This window comes from Netta rufina (genome assembly GCF_964035555.1).
Source record: "Netta rufina genome assembly, chromosome: 3".
Lineage (NCBI taxonomy): Eukaryota > Metazoa > Chordata > Aves > Anseriformes > Anatidae > Netta > Netta rufina.
In genome coordinates this window covers 98706430-98733891 of record NC_140125.1, presented here as the reverse complement: position 1 = coordinate 98733891, position 27462 = coordinate 98706430, and the positions used below count along the sequence as shown (strand labels likewise).

The window sequence follows — 27462 nt, the reverse complement described above, 5'->3', positions numbered from 1 at the left end:
GGTGAGATCTGAATACTTGCTTATAAATCTCTATAGAGTCTTTGATCCTTTTAACGCGTTTATTTCTAGGCTGCACACCTGTGACACCTGTAAACACCTGTAACATCTGTAACACCTGCAACACCTATAACCTCTGTAACATCTGTAACATCTATAAACATCTATAACACCTGTAACACCTACAACACCTATAACACCTGTGTATTTTATGCATACTAACTTGCTTTTGCAGACAGTCACTATCGCCGGCAATCCAAAAGAACCTGATTATCTGTTGCTGTAATAAACCATACTTGATTGCATTGTGATAACTCTCATTGAGTGCAACGAGGGTGAGGGTGGTTATCCGTGATAGTTCAGTGTTCTGAATCTAACCAGACCCCCAGGCGGTTAATGCATTTTTGGTGAATGTCCGAACGGACCCCCAGATGGTTAATGCGTTTTTGGTGAATGTCTGAACGGACCCCCAGGCCGTTAATGCGTTGATGGTGAATGTCTGACTGGACCCCCAGACAGTTAATGTGTTTTTGGTGAATGTCCGACTGGTTCAGTATCCTGAATCTGACCGGGCCCGTAACGGTTAATCAGCTACACCCCTTAACGCGACACCCACGCATCCTTTCCTTTGTATTTGAGTACTAATCAAATTATACTGGTTGGGCTAAAAGGTATTAGAGGCATTTCATGTGGCACAGAGTAACATAAAAAGGAAGTATCATGTACACACCAGTATTCATCTATAGTTTGAGACCCAAGTTCCTTGTTTATTCAAATAGTTGAATATTTCTCAAATATTTCTACACCTTTTAAACAGAATGCTTTTTAGAACTGCAGGTCACACTCCCTTCCTTGACCAACAGCAATGTACTAATTTAAAGATTTCAGCAGAAAGTTTTAGCAGACTTTACATGGTGTCCTGTATTCATATCTGAAGTTACTATTACACTGTCACTATCTAATGAGAGTATTGGTCAGATTTAAAGTATTGCCTGAGAAAGGCTTTCAATGGCTTTTTAAATGGTTGTATAGACAGACACCTCCAGTTCCCTTCATCATGTACAATACCCAACGCAAGTGACTTTTATGCCATTCAGTTAAGCTTTCCTAATAGCTATCTCTTGATTGGTATTTCATGTAATTAAATCCAATAACTTAATATCCATGATTCATCTATGTCTTGCTGTGACACTCATCTCACCATGAACTAGTCTTGCTTGTGATTCATACTAACATGAATCTTATTTCTCATGACTGAAACCTGGTGTAAATACATTTAATGAAAATAAAGGAATTTCAAATATCTGCCTCAGGCACTGTATTATCAGTGATACTTTGCAAAATAAACTGCACTGATTGCAATCTTCATTTTAAAAGACCTGGGGATAAAATGAAATAATTTATTTACCATTTAACTTTCTGTGACATGTTTCTGCTCATCAAGTCTGAGATGTTTCTATCTAGGTCTGGAGACTAAATAAACAGGTTATTGTGATGATTGTCTAAGTTTTTCAGCACTTTGCAAGTAAGTAATCTAAAGTAACAGACACGTATCTCTGAGTAGTGATCCATGTTGAAAATACTGACGTTAAGTTTACCATATAGGTCTATGTACTTTATCACTTCTCATTTTACTACGCAATAGGAAACTTTTTCAAACTGAATGCACTTTTAGAAACTTTGTTAAGATATTATAAATATTAAACAAAATGTGTAACATTGGAAGTTGTGCTAAACATAGCAATTAAGCTCAGTTTACAGAGTGTCACTGTGTAACACAATATTTTCAAAAACACTGGCTACTCCTTTTGCATTGCAGATATACTGCTATTAATTCAGTATTTTTAAATGCAAGGTAGTTTAAACTTCCTCTTTCCTCAAAAAAATATTGTTGACATTTCTACTGATTAATCATTCAAGTTATGTTCCTTGTATCCTGACATTTTTTTTTTCTGAGATACTGAAGCGCATTTCAATACATGAGAGCACTACCTTCCCTCTGTGCATGGTTCTGAATGCAGAGTGTGCTTGTGTGTGATCACATCTGGTTTCAAATAATCCTACTTATGCGGAAATGCTGTGTTCAGTTTTAGGCACTGTCCTTCAAGATGTAGATCAACCAGAGATTCTCCAGGGACCAGTAATGAGAATCACCAATACTAAAACAATGAACAAACAGTGAGGATGAATCACAGCAAGACTGTTAACTTTACAGAAGAGGTGTCTGAGTGTATTAGGTGTAGGGGTCAAGGTGTTGGCAGCAGTGGAGATGTAGGAATGGCTTCTGTGAGAAGAGGCTCTGTGCCAATACCAGCTGGCTCCACACTGAACCCACCACAGTACATAGCTGAACCCATCAGCAAATCTGATGGTACCTCTGGGAAAGTATTTTTAAGAAAAGGCAAAAGATTTCACGGGCAGAGAAGGAGAGAGAAGGGAAAAAATGGAAGGGAAAAAAAAAAAAAAAAAAGTGAGAAAGAACAGTGTGAAAACAAAGGCCAGAGAAGAAAGAGAGGGAGGAAGTGCTCCAGTTACGGGAGCTGAGCAGCCCATGGAGAAGACCATGGTGAAACAGGCTGTCCACCTGCAGCCCATGGAGGATACCACCCCAGAACAGGTGGATATTTCCTAAAGGAACTGCTGCCCGTAGAGGACCCATGCTGGAGCTGGTTTATCCTGAAGGACTATCCTGAAGCCTGTGGAGAAGATCCGCATTGGAGCAGAGGAAAAGTGTGAGGAGGAAGGAAGAGCAATGACTGCACAATTGCCATATTCACACCACTTTACTCTTTCTTTAAAAATAAGTTGAATTTTACTTGTTTGGAAAACTGAATTGTTTTTGAAATTCAGAATCTAGAAAGCACATACATACACACTTGATTCTAGATTCTAAACTAACTCTCAAAATTGTAAGTGTTATAGTGTTATAGTGTTATTTAATACTTTTAAGATTATGTTCTAATTAGTATTTAAAGCCACATAATCATAGTCAGTTAGTTATTGTTTTGACCTAGCACAAAGACAAATGGAGGTAACCCAATGCATGCAAGATGCCATGTAACATAGTAAAGCAGCCCACATTATACTGGCTGGTTCTGATGGGAGACAAAAATCAAGACTAAAGGACTCTTACTCTGCTTAGTCATCTACATTAGCAGTATTTTAATAAATAGCTTTTTCTTCTATTAGTTTAGAAACTGTATTAAAATAAATTACAGTTGGTGATGGTAACTTTATCCTGTGAAGACAGTGAAAAGCACATTATCCATAATAAGAAAAAAATACATGAAACTGAATTATGTGAAGATTTTAAATTCGAATTTTTTTTTGAAGATAAATATTATTATTATTAAACAAATTGAATAGGTCTCTTCTATTTTACTACATGACGAAAGATTATATGTTCCTGCATGATCAGTTCAGCAGATATGTATATGTAAAAACCTAAGCACCACTACTGACGATTTTTCTGAGTCAGTTTAAGGGGAATATGCTTGAAAAACACATGCCTACTTACATTTGCAGACAGGTGGCCTCCCTTTGTTGCTCCATAATCCATCTTCTTGACATACTGCTGTTGCTTGTTGACTAGATTCTAGCTTGAAGCCCTCATTACATTCATATATCAATCTACTGCCCAAAGTGAATTCATTACCTATAACTGAACCATTCCCAGGAGATTCAGGAATACCACAAGATACAGCTGGAAAGAAAGGAAAGGAAAAGATAAAGAATTGGTGTTGTCTCATATTGTGTTGTGTTTTTTTTCTCACATAGCCCGTTCATAACAAATGAAATGAATTTACCACTTTTACAACATTCCTACAAGCATAAGAGTATTTAAAACATTGATAAACATTTTGAAGTTCATCTAACAGACAGATTTTATAAACCATTATTTTGTTTAATCCAATTACTATTGGCTGTTTAACCTAAACATTGACAGAAATTTCAACATAGACTATGGGCAGTGGTGTATGTCTCAGGGAAAAATCAAGGAAGTGTCCAAGGTGACTGGGTCCTAGAAACAGTGAACTGGAAATTTCATAAATGCTTCCTATTAGTCTGCTTCCATTCTCTTTGGGTTTCATTCCTGAACTGTAAATGGAACTTAATATTTGTTTGCTCTAGACTTATAAAACAATATTTAATACTTAAATCAATTTAACATTTTTCTCTGATGAGAAAATCACCTAAATATTGCTAATATGCTAGATTAGAAAGAGTTTCAGTAAAGAGCTGTTCAGATAACTTAAACAATAATTTATGTATTTTACTACTTCACTTAAGAATTTTAAACATAATTTGAATTTAAATGCATTAGTTTTAGATACCATGAAGTAAATTACTTATTTCAAATAGGTTCAATATTGAATATTCTCATGTCTCCAAAATGGATATTAGGTCTCACTGACAATTGTTTTGCTACTCCCAATTATTTTAACTTGTTGTCCTCAGAATTTCTCTCCAGACCAGCATGTACTCTTTCAAGCTTATACTTAATTTGTTGTCCAATCAGTGAGATCTAAGTAGCATCTAGTGTTTTTTTTTTAATATATATATTTTTAAAAGAGTGAAATATGCTTCATTTTAACAGTATCTCATAATATACATTTTTACTGTGGAGTATAATTACAAAAATATCCATTTCAGTCACTTTTAGGAAAGGTCTCCAAGGTCTGCTTTTTGCCGGATATCTCAGCTCCCTTCATTTTCATAATGAAAAGAATCATATAATGGAACCATATCATCACAGAATGGCTTGGGTTGAAAGGGACCTTAAAGGGACCTTCCAAGTGAAATGACCACTGGATAGTTCCAAGTCCTCTGCCATGGGCAGCGATGCCACCCACTAGATCAGGTTGCCCAGGACTCCATCCAAGCTGATCTTGAACACCTCCAGGGAACGGATATCCACAGCTTCTCTGAGCATCCTGTTCCAGTTCCTCACCACCCTCATAGTAAAGAATTTCTTCTCCCTTGTCCTGTTGGGGCGAACAACCCCAACCCCTTCATCCTGCTTTCATAGAAAAATCTGACCATAACAGGAGTGACCACAACTTTGATGTTCTCAGAACAGGCAGTAGAGCTGCATCTGTTTTAATGCTCCATCCACTTCCCTAATAACCAATTTAATATTTTATATAATAATAACAAATTTAATAGCAATAAACAGTTCGATATTTTACCTACAACTAGAACTGACTCATGTCTCAGCCTCAGTCAAGTAAGAAGAATTTTACACTCATAAAATGTTTATTTATATGCTGAATTGACAGAGAGCTAAACTGTCACTCTTACTACCTCATAAAAATGCCTATGTATTCACCACTTCAGTCATGCTTAGTGAAATATTTCAGTGTCTCCAGAATTTTGCTGTACATCCCTGCCTCTCCCAGCAAACCTCTCAACTCTCTTCTGCCTTGTGGCAATGTGTCTGAATGCTTGATGTGCAATGTAATTGAGTTAAGATTAACTTATTGTGTCAACTTCTTTTTAGGACTTCTTTCTGATACCAAAGCTCCACCTCCGTGTTAAGCATGCATCCATTTAATTCTATAAAACCAGAAGTCAGAACTATATGTCTATCCACACATCCATGAAGGCATATATCTGTACATATAGATGGACAATATTCTAGTTCCTTCTGAATACTGCAAGCATAAAGTAACAAAATAATTCAGCAGTCTATGTGGAGCAAACAAAAATAATTGATTATATCATCTGAAACCAAACAAACAAACAAATAACCACCCTCCCCCAAAAAACATAAGTCTGTTTAGTATTACTAGATAGATATTACTATATCCAACAGGTTGGATGGGGCTCTGGGCAACCTGATCTAGTGGGTTGCATCCCTGCCTATGGCAGGAGGGTCGGAATCTTTGAGGTCCCTTCCAACCCAAACTGTTCTATGATCCTGTGATTGTATCCTGTGGGAGGGACTCCAAGCTGAAGCAGGGGCAGAGAGTGACCATGAAAGAACAATGGAGACAAAGCGTTAGGGACTGACAGCAGACTTCATTCCTTGTTCCTCTGCACTACTCAGAGGGAGGATGTAGAAGAGGGTGGATGGGGAGAAGGTGTTTTTAGCTTGTTTTTTGTTCTCACTGATATAGACTATTATTAATAGGTAATCAGTTACATTAATCTCCTTTATGCTGAGTCTCTTTTGCCCATGACAGTAATTGGTGAGCAATTTCCCTATCCTTATCTTGATCCACAAGCTTTTTTTATTTGATTTTCACCCCTGGCTGTTTGAGGAGGGGGAATGGTGGAGGAGTGGCATGGTGGAGGTGATCTACCAGACATTGTGAAGCCACCACAGAAGTTCAAGATTGAATAGCTCTTGCATACAAGATAGTTTAAAGAATCAAAAATGTACAATACCCAAGACACATCCAGGTATGTCTATCAGTCGTGCAGGGTCTGATATGTTTCATGTAATAAGGCACCTCATAATTTATGCTTTCTTGTAACATTTCTTTACCACTTCTATTCTTAGTGTTGTATCTCAGACTTCCACTGTCTCTCCTCTTTCCTCAGCTGCTGCTGAATCTTGTACTACTACATTGTGAGGTTGCTCCTGCTGCTGCTGCTTTAGCTACTGCTCATAAAAGCAGGTCTGGCATTCTGGAATTGTTGCTGTTAGTCTGTCCATTTGTTGTTTGCTTCTCCCCCGAAAAGTAAGACTAGAAAGAAAAATTTCAGCTGCTACTAATTTCTTGAGACAGCTAATGGCTTTAAGAACAGTGCAGCATGCCAGCACATCCAGTTTCACTAAATGGCAAGTACTTTCATATTTGATGTCAAGTTATCTGAAGAAACTGACTGAAATTGTGTATAGTCTTTGGACAGTTAGAACTGTCACATGTTTAAGCATATTCAACATTCCAGCATCTCATACAATTGCTAAAATGATAAAGAACTGTGTCAGAAAATCTGGCTTGAGGAATTGTCAACATGCTTCTTAGGTTAATGATTAGATGAGGTTGCTGGGTTCCAGCTGGGAGATATGCCTTCAGAGTGAAAAATATATAACTCAACCTGAATTGTCTCTATTATCTTGCACACCAGAAAAATATACTTCTTCCAAAGAACAGATAATCAGTGCAAGCAGAAAAGCCTTTTCCTACCTAGAAACTGAGATGAAGTTTTAGTTGTTCTTTCATGTCCCACGTGTTACTGAAATTTGCTTCTTAACAAAAAAAGTAAATGTAAAATTTACATCAATCCTTTAAAATATCTATACATGTCTATACAATTAAAATAATTATGTATTATTCATATGTAAAGTATGCAAATTCACTGCATACAGAAAAGAAGTACAGACAGTATTACAGTCAGACACTGAGCTTTTTCCCAAACACTGAGAAATCCCTAAATTTAACGTACAAGCATTTTTCACTTAGTGACACATTGTACAGAGTATTTAAAGTATTTAAATTCCCTATAAAATAAAAGCAGCAATAGAGAAATCCCTAAAAGTAGGATTCATAATAAAAGAAATGCTGAGTGGCTTATGTCTATGATACTCAATCAGAAACATTAGGGAGAGCCACGCCACAGAAATCCTAGTTCTCAGACTTGAATGCATGTAGAACTAACAACGAAAATGAAAACAGGGCTCTGTATTGTTTAGGGCTGTGGGTGTAAACAAGGTTATGAATGGTTATCTAGTCTATTTCCATACTACAAGCTAAAATTATACTTGACCAAGGTTCATCTAATTTGTTCCTGAAAAGCCTCCAATGACACAAATTGTACGCTCTCCATGGGCAATCTATTCCAGTGTTTATACTCCCTCTGAGAGGGGGGAAAAAAAGTCTAACTTAAGATCATTTTGAAGTAAATTTAGTTGTAATTTCTCTATCTACAAAGAACATTGGTTTTTTTTTTTTTTTTTTTCATTCTTCTTTTGAGCTACTTTAAGTGTATTAGAAGATCATTACCAGGTTTCCCCTCAAATTTCTAATTTTTCAGTCTGAAGTACTACTCCTCTTTTACTGTTCTATATTTTGAAATATGGTAATAGGTTTAGAATACATTTTAAGAGGAAACTGGGATTTGGAACTCTTAAATAGTGCTAATTGCCTCACCTTTTTATTTTAAGTCAATGGTTCTAAGAGGGACATAATAACATTTATCAAAGGTAAGTTTAATTCTACACTCAAACACCAAAAAAAATAGCTAATTTTATGAAAGATCAGGTTGTTCCAAATTCATGGCTCTTGGGAAAATTGCAAATAGATGTTTTCAAGCCAGCTCCCTAAAAAATGTCACAACTTGTCTACCCCAGGACAGACATGGAACCCAGCTGCAGTTCCTGAATAACCTTGGGTTTGCACAGCAAAAAGTACAAGGATCTCTAGCTCAATAGTATGATTTTATCTACTTCAGAAAGCAGAGATGTATTAATAAAGACACCACTTGTAATGTGGATTTTAAGAAGGAAATGTTAGCATCATCTATATTTTTATCATGACCCTGTCATAGGTTTGAACCCTTTATAACTACCCTGGATCCAGACAAAAGAATTTCTTCCTTAAAATAAGTACCCCAAATTTTCTTTTGCAAACCTACTAGGGAGACTGTTTTCTTCTCAACTGGTGCATCTGAGCATTCTTCAAGACTCTGAATTACTTTTATCTATTTTAAGAATAAGTTGGAGAAAATCAGGAAGAGTAATGCCAAAGGCTGAGCCTCATACACGAAGAATAGCTGGAATTTACAGGGGTATTTCATTGTGTTTCTCAGAGGAACATGGCCACCCCATTACATTCTCACTGATTCCATATCTCAGTCCCCTGATACCTGCACTCCTATTCCATATTGACCCTGAAAACACTTTATTGCTTTCAATTTTGATTTTAACTGCTCTTCTTGTCAGTCTTTTCTCTTATTTTCTCATATTATCTAGTTCATCTCTGATCCTTCTTTTCCTACTCTCCCCTAGCAGAGCGATCTGGCCATGAGCTAACCAGTGACTAAGATGACATGTGGTTGCCAGGATGATGACCGGGCTCTATATAATTTTCTCTCAGCAGAAAATTATATTCTCTTATTACATTCTCTTAATATACCATATATCATCTTTTTTTTTTTTTTTTTTTTTTTTTTTTTTTTTTTAAAGTCGGCTGGGCAAATTACAAAAAAAGCAATGACTTTTAGTAGATAACTGAAAAGAGAATCTTACTGATAATTTTATACTTTCTGTTGGTGAGCTTTGGAGCCAAAACTGTTTGTGTGAATGTGCATAGAAATAAATATATAAAATAAATAAATATTATAAATATGAAGCCATGAGCCCACTCTAGAAAATGCCAGTTTCAAAACTAAGAATAACAACCCAGTGAGAATGTGAGGCTATATTATAAATGTGAGGTATTGTATAAGAATTGCTATTTTCTTTATAAATATTTTGATTGTAGCATAACTCATGATTCTCTTTTGCTTCAACTAATCAGAGTAAAGGTAATAACAATATGGTCTAATTTCCAAGATAGGAGTCAAGTACTTTGTATACTGTCCAGGAAATTATTACATGCATCGGAACTTGATAAGTTCAGCATTGGAAACCACCGTTTGACCCCACCAGATTAACCCATATTAGAGATGTGTTCATATGAAAATTCCTATTGTTGTGTTACATATGCAAAAGAGAACTCCCATTTTTTTCATAATGAATACAATGAAATTTGATTTCAAACATCAGTTCTGACATAGCCATGATATTTAATTACAAATGTAACCCTGCAGGATTGGTTTTACAGAAATCTCAGACTTAATAGAAGGCATATTATTTGGAAACATCCAATTATGGAATCCATGAGCTGGACTAAATGTGAAATTTCAATTAGTTTTCAATGAGGATGCATGTATTTTGATATCAGATAATAAATTTAGAACAATATTTTTATTTCAGTTTATTGAAAAAAATATATTCCATCATCTTGGTGGATAAGCAGTAGAAAGGTAATGGGGCAAAATTGTATATAATTGTTGACAGCTGAGGAATCATGAGGTCTTTAATTCTGGAGAAAAGTATGACACGGGGTCCTAAAGCTTACAGTCTCAACCCCTCCAGCCTAAACAGCACACACAGAACTTTGTCCTCATATACTGAAAGTATCTGAGCTCCAAAGTTAGGTGCCAAAATTTCAATGTCTACTAAAAAAAGGCACATATTGGCTAGGCTAGCAGAATAACACCCAAAGTTTCTGACACTCTTAACTAGATTAACTTCAACAAGACTTTTTTTCCTTTTTCCATCGTATACTGCTACTTGAGATATTCTTAGGCCTCAAGACATCTGACAGGTTTAGTGGATATAACACAAGCTCCTGCTGTGTTTCTGGACTGGTAGCTGGAGGACAGGTAAAATAACTCAGGACACCTCAAATGACACTAGACTTCTGTGTTTAAGCAAATCAAAACTTGAATTCATATAGAGATGGTTACATTTCATCTTAATCTTGAACAGAATTGCATCCTTTATCTCCTACATCTGTGCTTATCTGCTTCATATAACTTTATGTTACTCCTCTTTGTTAAAAAAAATAAAATAAAAATGTAAATTTTTGACGTATGTTAACTACTTTTAACAGATGCCTGGAAAAAGCAGAGGTAGACCCAGCTTACACAGAATAAATAAATAAGTAAAGAAGAAGCTACAGATGCTGTCTTTAAAGAACTACTGAGTATTTTCTAAAATAATCAAATCAATGCCTGATAACTACTGAATTTGTATACAACCTGTTCTGTTATAACAATGATATGATGAGCTGTGTACTGTATGTATTTTTACCCAAAGAAACAAACAACAACAACAACAACAAAAAACTAACAATGTATTTTTCATTTTGTCTGTATCTGATTGGATTGATCTAGTTCTTAATACCTCAGTTCTGTACACCTTCAGAATGCAAGTCAATAGGTATTTGGATAAATTCATGATGTCAGTGTGTCTCTTGGCACGTAGTGAAGTATTTACAGGGCTGAATCTTTGTTTCATAGAATATTTACAATGAAATTATAGGAACATACTCCACAAGAAAATATCTTACCTCGGCAGATTGGCACAGGAGAATCCCATTGATACATGCCATTTTGGTGACGCCTACACGTTGCATTATTTTGACCAATCATTCTGTACCCAGGTTTGCAGTAGTAATGAACTTTACTTCCAGCAGGACCACCTGTTTTATTTACAATTCCACCATTCCTCAAGATAGGGTTTAAACTGCAATAGGGAGCTAAATGACAAATAAGTAATAAAAATAAATTAAAAACACAAAGAGTTTTGCAATGTTCACATTTCTTATGACACATGCAAACTGAATGCCATTAAAATTAGTGCAGAATGCTTTACGTTAATTTTGGAATCCTAACTGCAGGTTTAGACTTGTTTACACACAAATATTCTGAAACTCCCAAACATATTTTTTTAAGTTTATGCTCTTGGACATGAGGAAGTTGCAATTAGGAAACATACAGTTTGTTCAGCAAATCACTCCAACTCAGTAGACAATCTACTTCAAATATGATAAATTTGTTTTTATAAATATATTAATGGCAAGAGGAAGGCCAAAGAGAATCTCCATCCTTTACTGGAGACAGGGGGAAAATGAATACAGAGGATGAGGAAAAGGCTGAGGTTCTTAATGCCTTCTTTACATCTGTCTTTACTAGCCAGACCACTTATCCTTGGATAAGTCACCCAGTCACCCAACCTGTAAGTCTGAGATGAAGAGCAGAAGAACCCAAACCCCCCATGGTTCAGGTGGTAACAATTAGAGACCCGATGCTCCACCTGAACTGTCACAAGTCCACGGGGCCAGATGGGATCTACACAAGGGTGCTGAAGGAGTTGGCAAATGTGATTGCTGGGCCATTTACCATCATCTATCAGTAGTCATGGTCACCTAGAGAAGTCCCAGATGACTGGTGACTTTCTAATGTGATGCCCATCTCTAAGAAAGGTCGTAAGGAGGAACCAGGGAACTACAGGCCTGTCAACCTGACCTCATTGCTAGGGAAGGTGATGGAACAGGTCATCTTGAATGCAATCACACAATGTATGTGGGACCACCAGGATATCAGGCCCAGTCAGCATGGGCTCATGAAAGGCAGACTGAAATGTACAACCATCATTAGCTGAGTTAAAATTCTGGGCTTAAGCAAGAATCTCCGCAGAGTATTCATAAAATATTGCAGCCTTGTTTCAAGGACCACTAGGATAAAATGCTGTTTTTCCTCTCAGCCAGTTTCTGAGAGGGGATCTGTTCTGGATCTGTTCAGGTTTTGCTGATATAGGTGCAGTGACATAGGATTGCCCTCATCTAGGAATGACAATTGTATTTATTTTTTTACCACAAAAAGTGATAAACTACAGAGTAGATGCTCCATTGACTTGAAGTAGCTTTACATTTACAAATTTAATTTACTTTTCTAAATGACATAGCATCACCATTCTTTCAAGGCCTCTTAAGCAGCAATTTTTTTTGCAAGGCAACATACAAAATATTTACAGCTCACTTATAATCACAACGTCCATTTGTCACTTGTAACTGAACACCAACAGGGAAATAACTGCCTGGCTGAATCACTCATCACTACTCAGCTGGTGTGTAGACAGCAGCACAGATAAACACTGATTTTGAATCTGCAGGACCATATTCTTCCTTTCAAAAAACATACTCTCTGAAGAGCTGGAACATTTAGACATTTCTGCTGATTTTTTTTCTAAACTGTTTGAGGCACTTCGACTCAGGGATGCTAAATTTAAAAATTCTGAATTCCAAATTAAAAAAAAAAAAAAAAAAAAGTTGAAATTGGATGCCCCCAAGATGATTTTGTAAATCTCAGTCTTGTAGTTAATAACGTGGCATCAACCCAAAAATTTATTCCAGCGACAGACTTAATTTCCCAGCAGCATCTTTGATCATTAGTTCAGTAACTTGAACAAACTTATAATCAGTTAAATACTGTCCGATGTCTGAAATTATAAATAAACAAAAAGCCAAGTCCCCTGTTGTCTTTCTTTAGCTTATACCCTACATTTTTTGTTGACAGATAAAAGTCACAGTTTACATGACTGTTTCCTTCTAACTTTCTCCTTTTGGAAGTTTGTCAACATCATTGTATTACCAGGGGATCTTGCTTTAGTGCTGTTATTCTTTAAATATCCAACAGGCAGAGGTTTACTATCCCCCTCATTTTAGACATTTTTACTTTATAGATAAAAAATCAGACATAGGCTTAAATGATTAGGTAAGGTCACACATGAAAACTGGACAAACCTCTTCTGATTACTAAAATAGTTCCTTGATTAACAGACCATCAATTCCATATATTGCTTTTCACTTAAAAATGTACAAAATCAAAAAGGAGAACGATACTCCACTAAACAACAAAAAAGGGTCAGACTGCCATTCCTTTTCTCTTGTGTTTTGTCTAATGTCATCCAATGTGTAAACAGTATGAAAACACCAAAGTAAATTTCCAAAAACCTATTCCTTCTTTAGTGGTAAAATTGTGAATGCCTGGTTCTTCAAAAATAAAACGTCTGTTTAAATAACCTGCTATTTATAGTATGTTTTCTTACTGCTTGTTCAACATTTATAAATAATTCTGTTTGCATTGCTCTTGATTAAAAGTAGCATATAAACCTTCATTATGTGACTTTCCTGCTGCATTTACTACAAAGTAAATCACCACCTAAAATTTTAGAAACCATGGAAGAAACTAACTGATGAACTTCTTCATACAAATCCTCTGTCAGCTCTAAAAGCTTACTGGAAATTGTAAAGACAAAACCAAATGAATCAAGAGTCTTTGCTTTTAAAGTGAAATGGAGAGGAAATAGAAACAATTAACACTTGTTGAAACTGCACAGGTACAAATATTAAAAACAAATTAAACCAGTGGTGAAGAATTCAGCTTCTTGCAATAACAGTTGAAGTTACAAGAGCAGAATAAAGATAAAAAAGATGCACATGGTGGGTTTTTAATATATATTGGCCACCAATTACAGATTAACTAAGTAACCACTTGCCTTATTTACTCCTTAAGGACAATCAAAAGTTAAACAAAAGCCTGTAGATGTTACAGAGACAATGTAAACTTTCAAAGTAGCAAGTTAAGCACCCCTCTGCTTCTCAAATCAGTATGTCTCTGGCAGGTGTGCCAAGTACTGTGCAGAAGTATAAGAATTACAGCTGTAGTGCAATTTCATTCCTTTTATCACAACATAAAAAAAAATAATAAAAAATCTCTCTTTTATTTACATTGCTTGTGCTAGCTTGCTTAAGTAGGGATGATCATGTGGAGTCATAAACTACTGAAGAAAAACAAAGCCAAAGGTTACACAGGTATCTGTCACAGCAATTGCACAGATTCATCTCTTACTGAGTTTCCTAGCCTGGGTTCAGGAAGTTCCTCTTTCTGAATTCAGAGATCCATCTGTAGTGAACAGAAGGTTTGGTGGAACCACAGTGCACTAGAAAGTCAAGTTCAAGCAGCAGAAGAAAAAAATCCTCTCTTATTATGTTATACAAATACTCACTAGATTAGGAAAGAGATCATTTTGTATCTATGAGTTATTGCAATTAGGAAAAGTATTACTTAGAGTAAGGTTATGCTAGTGCCTCCATAATGTGTCAAAACCAGTAAAAGAATGTGTCTCTGCTATAATGCCTTTGCTCTTTTATACTAATATTTAGGGAAAAAAAAAAAAAAAAAGGGGGGGGGGGAGGGAAACCACTAGATAGAAAACATGCACATAACTTCAGACAAATAGCGTCAACATGTAAGGTTGTACACTAAAGGAAATAGTATTTCTCTGAAAGCTTCTAGCACTTTTTAAAAAATGAAGAAAATTTGTACCTACAAATGAAATCTATTTGTAACAAAACTACAATTTGCAAAATTTTGTGCACAGGCATAGCTGGAGAAGAAGGGGAGGGTTGTGGGAGGGCAGTAATTCATTTCAATAGGTTCTTCATTATGAGGAAGCCTGCTGGCTCAGTCACAGCTGCCATGGTATCAATAGCCTTTTTGGGATCTTGTATTTTTCCTACTCTCATGATGTTGCCTTCCCTCATTAAGATTCAAATCCAATTGTTTATGCTGCCGCTCACTGTTACTCTTCTTTCATGCTGATTATTTCCATTGAATCTCATGTAAAACATACAGAATTTTACAGAAAAATGCAGGCATTGGCTGATAGTGAGGCAGAAAAAGCAAAACAGCTGTTTGTTCCTAAAACATAGCCATAAGGATTACATATCTCTCTCAAGATATGTAATAGTATATAGTCCCAAATAGTTGCTGCTAGTGTTGTAACAACTGATGAATTGAGCCTAGTAAAACATGTTTTGTGTACATGCAAAGGTGTAAAATACTTTATTATTCCTCAAAAATCAGTCACCTAAATAATTTGATATTTACCAAATAAATTCTCTGCATGATCTCTACTCTTGCAACCCTGATGTTGCTTCCTCACTGCAAATTCAAGATACATGTAGAAGGCCCACTTCCTTCACTGTCACCTATCAGACAGTTATCTTGTGACAGATTCTCTTTGTTCATTTTTCCCACACTTTCAATTCATCTCTTAAGTCCTGCAATTGCCCTTTCCTTATGAAAAGCTAACTGAATCTCCAGTATGCTAGAAAACAACACTCTTTTTCCCATCCTCAGGTTTTAGTTTGTCTTTGGTAATACTCCAAATACTACTTGAAAGGTAGAGATAATGCTTTCACTAACACATCTTGTTTTTTTTTTTTTCTTTTTTCTTTTTTGTTTCCCTGACCATTTACTAACTGCTCATAGCTCTCAAACCATAATCATGTCATTGTTCTGAGTATTTGAATTTAACCCTTATCTTTTTCAGTAGCCTGAGAAATTTTCCAGAGATTAGGCAGCAATTGCATGGATGGTACAAGAAAGGAGAAAGCTCAGTGCAAATCATCTCCCTAAGTGTCATGTCACTTAGCATTTGTTCACCATTCCTAAATGGGATATATATGATGCTTGGTAAAACATTCTTCTGAAATATCCTCAGTATTCTTTTTTCTACTTAATTTATACTGATAAGTTTTGCCACCAAAATTAACACTCATGCATTCACACGTTGTTAACCAAGTCCAAACACAGAAAAAGCAAATGTTAACAACAGACAGAGTAATTATCACTTCTCTCTCTATTTACAACATGTAAGTGATCCTTATGCCAAGTCTCTTAGGAGCATTGTATCTGAAGGGGTATGTGTGACAATATATTAAAGAGGCTGCAAGCAGAGTAAGAACCAATACCTCTACATGTAGTGTATAATCCAGTATTGCAATATTGATAACTGATTTTTGTTGTTGTTTTGTTTTTAGGAAGAGATGCAATTCTAAGAAGGACATTATTTAGACAGACTGTTTACATATTTTCATATCATTGCAATAACAGATTCATATGCTGCCTGTTCAAGAACTGAAGGACTTTTTTCCTGTTTTTCCATTTATTTGTACATGACAAGCATAGTAATAAGAGTTGTAAAATTAACTGCAACTTAAGTAAATTATAAGCCTAATAATTGTGTGATGAATTGCAGTTGGAGCATACCATTTTTGCGTCAGATATTCTGACTCTTGAGTACTTCTGTGTGAATCTAAGGGTTATCACTCAAAGGCCTTGCTCCAGGTCTGATAAGACAAGATAGCAGGTTGCAGACAAAAGTATTCATTGGGGAAATATTATTCTGGAGATCTTTGAGATCAGAGAAAATAGAGAGTTCAAGTTCTGCACTTGTGTTGAATTTACAACAGGATGATTACGCATCATCAAAATATACTTTATAATGAAGTATTATAATCAGAGAAACAGACATCATATTACAAGTCTTAATTTGATGATAAATAGTATATGTAATCCACAAAGTATGATTTAATCATACTGGAAATCATTAATAGTTACCTGAGTAACGGATCTTGAACCCTTTCTTACTGGTTGCATGATCAGTTGACCAGCGAAGATACAGCTGATTCATTTTGCTTGTAAAGTTCATTTGTCCAGTATGATTTCCACTTAAAGCAACCAATAAAGGGCTTTGCCCTGAAGAACCTTAAGAGATTGATAAAGAAAATATTGAAGTTTTAAAGTACTAGCAGTTAAAGCAATCCTTTCCATATTTTAACTGAGCTGTGAATGTAAATATATAAGGGCATATAAATATATAATAGCACAGCATATTTTTGCCATTAAAATAATTAACAGATCTCTATTTAAACTGTCTGTTGAGTTTTAGGTTTTCATGGGAGAACAGCATAAGAAACCCAGGTACAAACAAGCTGACATATAAAACAGTGTTTTTGCCATAAACATTGAAAAATCACTGGAAACCTTATTTTTTAAATATATATATTTACAGAAATTACTCTACAGTAGGTTACATTTTTGCTCCTTGTCTTTATTTTTTTTTTTAATCTGATATTTATTTAAACTTATATTAAGCTTAAAGTAGTGGCTGGAAGCAAATTTATAAACTTCTTGACACTGTGCAGCTTTTATAATTTAAAGCACCACCATATTACATAGTGAACATATTGCCTACATATCTGTCACATATAAAATCACCACAGTTGCAATGTGGAATACACATACATACAAGTGCTATGACTTCATGATACATACATATTAGGACTCAGTTCTGTTAAAATATTATTACAGAATTATTCCAGTGTTAAAAGATATTAACTTATGGTGAATATAGGATGTTGAAATGTATGTGTGTTCTGCCACTAGACTGATATCTTCATCACTATAAACCTCTAGAAGAACAAATAACGATTTGGGAGTAGATAATATAACACAACACCATATAGTGAAAGGGAAAAAAAAATAAATCAATAAATCAAGCCAATCTCCTACCGAATGCTTTCAAAAACATGAAATGACATCCTTTTCCTCAATATGAAGGTTATCTATTCTATAGCTGAACTCCCTTTCATATGCTCACTATGCCGTTTACATGTCTTTCAAGTTTTGGAAAGCCAAGTTCAACCAACATTATCTTGGTCACAGCAGACATTTCAAATATAGAGGGCGTTTCATTCATTTTTGCTGACTTTCACCAGCTGCGGCCTGATCAGTTCTTCTTATGTTGCATGAAACCATAAAAATAAAACTGACTCCAAGGAAACCTAAAAATTGAATACAATTGCTGTCAACATTCTCCCCTTCCAGTCCCGTAAAAAAAAAAGTAAATTTTCTGTTTGGGATGTTTCAGGTACAAAAGGGAGGCCACAGAAAAACATAAAAAATAAGATAACATCCTAGTGCTTTAGAACTGCATTTCAGTCACCATAATTACAACACTATAATTAAATATTAAGAATAATTAAACATAGTTTTAGGCACATGTTGCCCTCATCAAAATGCTTTGTGGCTTGTTTGTGGTTTTTGTTAGAGCTAGTGTCTGATGATTACAGTGTAAGATAGACAATGAGGACTGCTGAAGTCAATTCCTATTTTTGCTTGAAATAATGATTTATAACATGACGATCCATTTAGTTTCTCTTGTTCATTCTGGGCATTGTAAAATCTGTTTAATACAATTTAGTCAGTTCATAAAGTACTGTTACAGTTTGGAAATTCTCAGATAAAGGGCTGCAGGAATACAATTACAGATAAAGATCTACTACATATAAAGGGGAGATAACTTTCCTTATTAGTGATGGTAAAATTAGACTGCAGCACCACATACTAAGTAGCCACACCACATTTTTTAGCCATTGGGAGATCAGTGAAATGAATCTTATTTTTTCCTGAAGTTGAGTTTCACCTTCTGGATGTTACCAAAGCAGGCAGCTCTTGGACTGATGTTCAGAAAAGTCAGTAGCAGGATGTAGGTATTCTTGAGGTTGATTTTTTATTATTATTATTTCAGAGTTTGTCTATACAGAGAAAAATATACTAAACTTCTAGGATGCTGACCTGTCATATAATGTTTTCCTGAATGTTAGGTAAAAGTTGGCATTGCTGTCTCATTGCAATGACAGAATTATGTTGGCTTCTTTGGGGGAAAAAAACAAAACAAAACAAAAAAAAAAAAAACAATAAAGAATATTTGCTGTATTAAACAAATGCTATTCAGTATTAGCAAACAGAATACAGTGTTTTCAAGTTCAAAAGCCTTTAATGATTATATTCATGGTACATACATGGCTTTTTTGGTTTGGACTATAGATGGGATATCTTAGGGCTCTGACTGATGATGGAGAAAGGGAATGACTTTTTGCTCTCCATTAATGGAGACCAGGGTGGCTCCATTAATGGGATGTCTATCCTGATCATCATCCAGCTGTACCATAATTGTCAATGTGGTGAGTTAGGCACAGTCACTATTTTCATTTGCATTCCAAAGCTGTCTTATAAGGTCATCAGAAGCCTATACCTCAGCAAATACTATTTCTCTAAAAGTTTTATTGCTGATCTTCTCTATGTGAAGCTTGAGGACATATATTTTCCTGGTGTAGATAGACCAGTTATAGTAAGTTAAACGAAGCTATGCTATTTTAGACCACATAAGGTTCTGGGATATGATCTGCAAAATTTAACAACACAGAGAAATACCTAAGCCAGCTCTGAACAAGCTAGTCTGAGTTATATCTATCACTGGTAACAGTGTAGCCATATCAGCATTGCCTTCTGCCCCAACTAGCTCATCATGCTGAGATGTAGAACTAATTAGCCTAGCAAAGCACATTGCTAATGTGGCCACAGAGACATAAACAAGTATCTCTGCAAGGCATTGCAATGTGCCATATTTAAATATCAACTTGGTGAGAGCTAGCTCAGGAATCTCTACATGGTACTTCATTGAGAGGTTATAAATATACCATTATCGTTCTCATTTAAGTTTGCTGGTAGGTGGTAGAAAAAATGACTTGTGAAGCTGTGCTAGAGATGAATTTGTAGGAATGTGGTTCTATGTCATGAAATGACAATGTTTAAAAATGTAGGAACTGTGATAATTCTTCTCTCAGATCTATTATTGATAATCTGATTTCATTACATTTAAATGCATAAAAAGGAAAACAAAAATATTTGTCAGGAGCATTCAGCAATCTAAGAAGACTTTTTCAAAAGAAAACAAAGTGATCAGATCACTAGAAAGTTCCCAGGCATACTTGCATACTACACATTGCCTTGATGTTAAATACAAAATAGAGTGGTGGAAAACAGAGATTTTTCAGACTATTTTCTCCACTAACCTGACACAGAACAACAAATATATTATGAAGGAAAAACAAAACAAAACTAATGAACCAGTATTTTTAAAATAATGAAAAATACTGTTTTTTCTTTTTCCGAATGCTGTTATCAAAAAGGGACACTATTTTAACAATAATTTTAGACACTAAAAGCCTGCTATTTAGTAAGAATACACAGAGAAAAACACTTCAAAACATATGAGCGTTTAATATTTTTCATGTTATGAAACTTACATGGTGAATATTAATCAGTTCTATCACAGTTATCATATATTCTTGGTTAATGAGGGAGGATGTGTTAACAGTCTCCAAATGAATAAAAATATATTAAAGAACAATCAGGGACCAGCTATTTTCATCAATCAATGAGAACAGAACAAGTGGCAATAAGCTCATAATTCAGCAGAAAAATAAGAATAGGCTGTTAATTAAACAGGGCCCTTTGAGAGGTTACTGCTATGAAGTAGGAAATGCTTCTACATTCTAGAAATTGAGTTTTTGTCATTTCTCTACTCTTTGTACTAAAACAGATGGCCAAATCCTTTAATATGGATATATTCAAACAAGATACAGCAATGGTTCTGCTATGCTGTGGAGAAAGTAGAGTGGGTATTTGGACTCAAATTTCGGTATTTGGACTCAAATAATGTTATGAAATTTGACAAATGGATTATACCCACAAGTATTTCTCTCTCAGAAACGATCCATTACTAAACAGTGTTAACCTACTTTAAGACACCTTCATACATTTCCCAAGGGTACAGAAAAACTGCATGGTATTGACTTTAATAGGAAAGCTGCTTATTGCTCCTCCTCTAACAATACCAAACAAAATTAAACAGCCTCTTGACTACATCTATAAAAAAACTTTCATTAATTAACAGACTTACATTTAAGGCAAAAGTAATAAAAATACTGGACTAGATTTTGTATGTATTACTGCATTAAGAAACCAACAGTTGGAAATCAAGACCCATTTGGCTTTATATCTGTTTTTTCTAGGCAAGATGGCATTTGGATTTTTCTTACCATCAAATACCTCCAGCTCATCAAACTGCTTTTCACTTTGAAACATTTCTACAAAGATGGAGATGTTATATCCTGTATCAACCTTTATAGTCCAAGAACAAGTCTGAGAGTTGGGATATGTGCCTGGGTAGCCTGGACTGAGGATCACTCCTGACGATTCTGTACGGATTTCATTTGCTGGACATTGTGCTAGAAAGTATACAATAAAAAGAAAAATAAGAATAGCAATGAAACAAAGTATTTTCATTTAAAAAATGGCTATAATATTTTTTAGAGATACATATACGTAAATTCCAAATTAAAACATATTAAAATCATATTCTAGATGGAATGAACAATAAAGTTCCTCTCAGTACAAACAGAAACAAGAATCAGCTTTATAAACCTTGCATTTATGAAATGGAACATCATTAGTAAAACATTTATCCAGAAGCATGACCAAAGAGTCACAGCCCAAAGAGTTTACAGTCAAAAGGTCTGTATACACTGGTGTGATCATTCCCATACACAGGTAAAAGTCCCAGTAAAACTTATTATTTATTTATATATTTATATTTATCGTTTATCTATTTATTATTATTTCACCTTGTATTCAAAGGTGTATATGATCTCTGCATATGACTATACTAAATAGCTGTATATTATACTAAACTGTTGAAAATTTTATATTCTAAATACTGGTTTTGATTAAAATAATCTTTTATTGGCCATTTTTTCTTTAATATTTTGCCTCTCATGCAGGATGGACATCTTCATGTCTGTATGCTGTTGAGGTCTGATACATTTTCTCTATATTTTTGTGTAAGATCCACAAATATATCTATCTATATGTATATGCATATATATATATATATTAATTCCTGGAAACTGTATGGCAACGTATCCAAATAGTTGTGTAAAATGAATTATTCTGGAAAGCTGAGTAACATAAAAACAGAAACAAAAAAAAAGATCAGGGGCATAAACATAGTCCAGGGGAAAAACAAACCAAAACCAAAGAACAACAACAATGATAACTATCAGAAACAAACATTAGAAAGCAGGCTGTTTCCCTTAGTTGGCCTTTTACAGACTTCAGACTTGGAGATGAAATTTTGGTTCATTTGTAGCCATGAATTTTGCTGTAAACTTTTGGAAAACAGGACTGGACAAGAGGTCCTTTCCAACCTCAACCATTCACAAGAGATATATCACAGTACCTAACAATGAGAGGGACATTTCGGCAGTTACTCAGGGGCATGAGAGATGCTCCTTTGCAGTTTAGTGGGCTTTGGTGGGTGGTGTGGCAAATCTAGTGCTCACTTGGGCAGCCATTGCCAGCTCACTTTCTCCACTATCACACTACTCACCAGCTTTCCCTGGGTATACCTTAGCTGCTGATTACATGACTTAACCAGTAGGGTGGAAGCTAGACTTGAACATTTATAAGATTCAAATGGTTAAAGACATAAAATTGACAGTGAAATACTGGAACAGTGAGACTGTTTCACCTTGACCTGTAAAACAAAAGATATGTCTATTTTCCAATAGTATTATCAATCAGTAATTGTCAGTGGAATAAAAATAAACTCCACAGTGCTCTGTTCTTTATGTCACACTTAAAACAGGTGAAAACAAACACTGATTTAAAAACTTCAGCCCAGAAATTATTTATTATTTGTAAGTCCACCCTGTGAATTTTGTAAGTAGCTATTGTAAAATGGTTTGGCATGATAATAGGAAAAACAGTAAAACAAACAAACAAAAAAACTTCTCAGGAATATTGGAGGACATAAGCAATCTATCTAACATTCATTTTTAATCATATAATTGCACATATAAATTCAGAATACTGTTATTTGTCAGTTTGCTTGAATTCATACATACAGATGAGGTTTACAGAAAAAAAAAAAAAAGCAAATAACAGAGATCTTTACGTTACACAATGACATGTAATTGAGTGTGATGGGGCAGTAAGAAAAGTCCTTCTGCAAGATAGCATAACAATTTCACGATATACCAAGAAACAGATTATCTAACCTGACTTTTGGAGAAATTTGATTTGGTTATTTTGATAAAGGCATGACTAAGCTTCTTGACCTACCTCTAATACTACTGATATCTCCACCTATGATTTCACTTTTTATGCATAAATATCATTACCATGATAGGACAATAGTACTACCTCTCTAATTTAAATATTTTCATCGGTCAGATTAGAGATATCAACCTTATAGTGAATGTCAAGTAGCTGTTTTATAAATATGTGATTTTTTGTGACCAATAAAGGAGCAATTCTTGCTGTACAGTGCTTATCATGCTTTAATTTACATCTCTACCCTTCCCTAACAGCAATTAAAGAAGTAAAGAAAGTTATAGAAAGAAAATATAAGGACAGGATGGCAGTATAGGCTCCGCAGGTATAAACACAAATTACAAATGTTTGACTACTGATCACCACAGGAATGCAACCTTGAGAGCTGGGAAGAACTGGTTTAAGGGCACAAAAAAGAGAATAAAGATCATGTATCCAGTGTATTTGAAACATCCCACATATAGTGAAAATGTGAAGTAAAATTGGAAGGTACAAATGACAGTCACAACACCCACAAAAATAAAAACAAAAGACAGGGTTGGGGAGGAGGGACAGAGGGGAGAGACGGAATGAATTTCTGCAGCAGTGTCTTTCTCATTAAGGACTCTGCACTGCATCAGCACCAATTCTTACCTGCAGAAGGTTCCTCGCCTCTTCAGTAGAGAAGGGAGTCCGATTTGCCATTTTACCACATTTTACAATGTCAGCTCAACAACTGTATGTGAACTTCTCATGTTTCACTATCTATTTTGGTTAAGTAAATAAAAATTTTGGAAGAGCAGCATGTGTTTTTTCTGCTCCAACCCTACACACATACAAAGATGATTACTAACTTGGATGCAAAAATGTATAAAAACAGATAAGGCTAAATATATTTGTGCAAATGAGGAGGGGGCACAAAACACATCATTCTTAAAACTTAATGATCTGGAGATCATTAATTCAGAATGATGTAGAAGTGGTCATGGAGACTGATTTTTCTTGCCTGTTAGATATGTCAGCAGACTTGTCTTTTATATAGTATTCTAGAATCTGGCTCTCTATCATATAAATGTATGTGTCTACCTCAACACGGACACAGCACAACTCAGGAGAATGAAAAGTTTTCTGACATCTTTCAAAAATACGAAGCTGATAAATACAAATAATATGAACAATCAAAAACTACGGTTGGTAAAATGCAGAAATACAAGAAGACAGACAGAAAATTAGTTTGAAATCAATGCAAATTGTTTTTCCAACCAAAAAATGGCAAGTAGCAATTTTTCCAATTCTATTAGGGTCAGATAGTAATGTATAAATGCAGTTCTATACTCCATCACCTCAAAAGAAATAGAGTAGAATTGGAAAATGTATTGAGGAGGGTGACAAAAATTATTAAAAGTATGAAATATATTCTGGTCTGTAGAATAATGCCATAAATATTGTGAATAGAGGACAAGTCATTACTGTTTTTTCCACTAGAAGAACTACAAGACATGAAGTAGGAACAGCAGGTCTTAAAAGGTTCAAGACAGACAAAAGGAGAAATATCTTCATGTGTTACATAGCTTAATAATTACATAATTTAAATCCACAATAAAAAGTGTATTTAAAACACTTGTATTATTTCAAAGTGGGATTGAATAAATCCATTGAAAAAACAGCCCTACAGGATTCACAACATGAAGAAGTGAGCAGCCTAGCTACAGTTTACTGAAGGCTTTAATTTACTTCATACTTGCAGTGATCTTATGCTCTTTGCTATATTATCATCGGCCAGTGCCAGAGATGGAACATGGCATATATGGATTTCTGGTCTGATCTTACCAGTTTTAAAGATTTTAAAGAGTTTTAACCAGAGTTTTAAAGAGTTTTAACCAGATTATTATTTTACCAGTATTAAAGCAGTAGAACTATAAAAACCATGAGAAATAGTGTGCCAAAACTAAGAACAGTGATTGCAGGAAGGGGAAAAAAGAAAGTTTAACATTTGCCAGAAGACGTACCTGCTTTGAAAGTTGCTTTTATGATAGTAAGATGAGATTTTCTCATAGAATCATAGAATATCCTGAGTTGGAAGGGACCCACAAGGTCATTGAGTCCAACTTGTGGCTCCACACAGGACCACCCTCAGACCCTATGTCTGAGAGTGTTTCCAAACTCTTCTTTAACTCTGGCAGGCTCAGTGCCGGGATCACTGCCCTGTGGAGCCCGTCCCTCTTGGTGCAGAACCTTTCCCTAACACCCAGCCTGACCTTCCCCTGCTCCATGCCGTTCCCTCGGGTCCTATCGCTGTCCCCAGAGAGCAGAGCTCAGCACCTGCCCCTCCGCACCCCTTATGAGGGAGCTGCAGGCCACCACGAGGCCTCCCCTCAGCTTCTTCTTAAGGCTAAACAATACCATTGATTTCAGCTGCTCATCATTCATCTTGCCCTCTAGGCCCTCCACCATCTTCATAGCCCTCCTTTGGACACTCTCTAATAGTTTTATGTCCTTTTTATACTGTAGTGCCCAGAACTGCACACAGTACTTGAGATGAAGCTGTACCAGCACAGAGCAGAGTGGGACAATCACTTCCCTTGACCAGCTAGCAGTGCCGTGCCCAATGCACCCCAGGGTATGGTTGGACCTTTTGGCTGCCAGGGCACACTGCTGGCTCATATTCAACTTGCCGTAAACCAAAATCCCCTGATTCTTTTCAGTGGAGCAGCCTCTCATCCCCCAGTTTGTACATATAACCAGTGTTGCCCCTTCCCAGGTGCAGAATCTGGCACCTGCTCTTGTTAAACTTCATATTGTTGTTGATCGCCCAGCTCTCCAATTTGTCAAGATCTCTCTGCAAGGCCTCTCCACCTGCAGTGGAATCAATTGCTCCTCCCAATTTAGTGTTATCAGCAAACTTACTCAGTATACCTTCAAGTCCGACATTCAAGTCATTTATGAAAACATTTGAAAAAAATGGCCCTAATATTTGATTTTGATTTTTTACAAGAAGTTATCCAAGAATTGTAATTTCAGCCACAAAAGATTTGTATAATGATGCTGCTTCTATAGCTAAGATGAAAAAAAAACTTTTTTTTATTTTTCTGGTGACTCAGAAATCTTTTACCGTTATCTAAGACACAAACATATTCTGTTGATTGAAAATACCGATTACACTTATTTCTTTGTAACAAGTAATTGATTTTTTTAGATCCACAAAGAGAGAAAATATTATGAAAATCATAAAATGATGATACATACATCCACTGTCAGTAATGAGTAATAGCAATAGCAGTTAAATCAGTCAATCCTTCACTAAAATTTAAAGCCATAAGTGACTAGAGCCATAATGACTAAAAGAATAGTAAGAGGTTACCCTTATGTAACTGTTTAAATGGTTCACTACTTCATTTATTTTTCGCTAGCACATACTGGTTGAGCTAGATGAATCCTCAATATACATGCTTAAACTCTACAGTGTTAGTGAGCAATACTCTACTATCATGAGATCAATGTTCTTTCAACTTATCATCCCTATAGATTCTGTATTTACTACCCTCAAGTTGGAAATTTCTGTCTTGTTAATATATCTACTGATATATTAAAATCCCATAATTAGATTTTTTTAAAAAAGAATTTAAAATGAATAGTTACAACAAAATTTATATATGAATTTATATATAACATATTGTTTAAAGAAACAGTGTTCTCAGAGTGCTACATGAAAATATTCATATATTTACTTACGAGTAAACAACATAAAGATAGCAATTAAAAATACAACTTTAAGTGACCCACCAGTATTTCACATGATCTAGAAGAAATAACTAAATAATGAAAAATAACTAGGGTGTTGTCATAAATAGGCATCCAGTTCAACATTTGCCTTCACAGTAATAATAATTTGCACAGAGAGACAATATTGGAGAGTTTTTTTGTTCTTTTTTTTTTCAGAAAGGAAAATTAAAGGCATTTAAAGGAACAGCTTGTGTGAGAAAAGGAAGCTAGTTGCATCCCAAGTCAGCTAAAGGAACTCCTCTCTTAAGTCTGAAGTCTGTTCAAAATAACTGTGTCAAAATCTTTACTCTAATGCCTCTGGTTCCATTGTCTCTCTCTTTTTTTTTTTTTTTTTGT

At 35.2% G+C, this 27462-nt stretch overlaps 1 protein-coding gene across 1 annotated transcript in view; it reads right to left on the bottom strand.

Annotated features, from left to right (window-relative positions):
• Positions 1 to 27462, bottom strand: part of CSMD1 (CUB and Sushi multiple domains 1) — a gene marked incomplete at both ends in the record, with an annotated part of 1174241 nt that overhangs the window by 89339 nt on the left and 1057440 nt on the right. Inside the window, 4 exons of the mRNA XM_084285255.1 lie at positions 3515 to 3700; positions 11064 to 11252; positions 16963 to 17109; positions 21291 to 21479. Coding sequence (XP_084141381.1) covers positions 3515 to 3700; positions 11064 to 11252; positions 16963 to 17109; positions 21291 to 21479 — 711 coding nt within the window. The remainder of the gene's footprint in view (positions 1 to 3514; positions 3701 to 11063; positions 11253 to 16962; positions 17110 to 21290; positions 21480 to 27462) is intronic.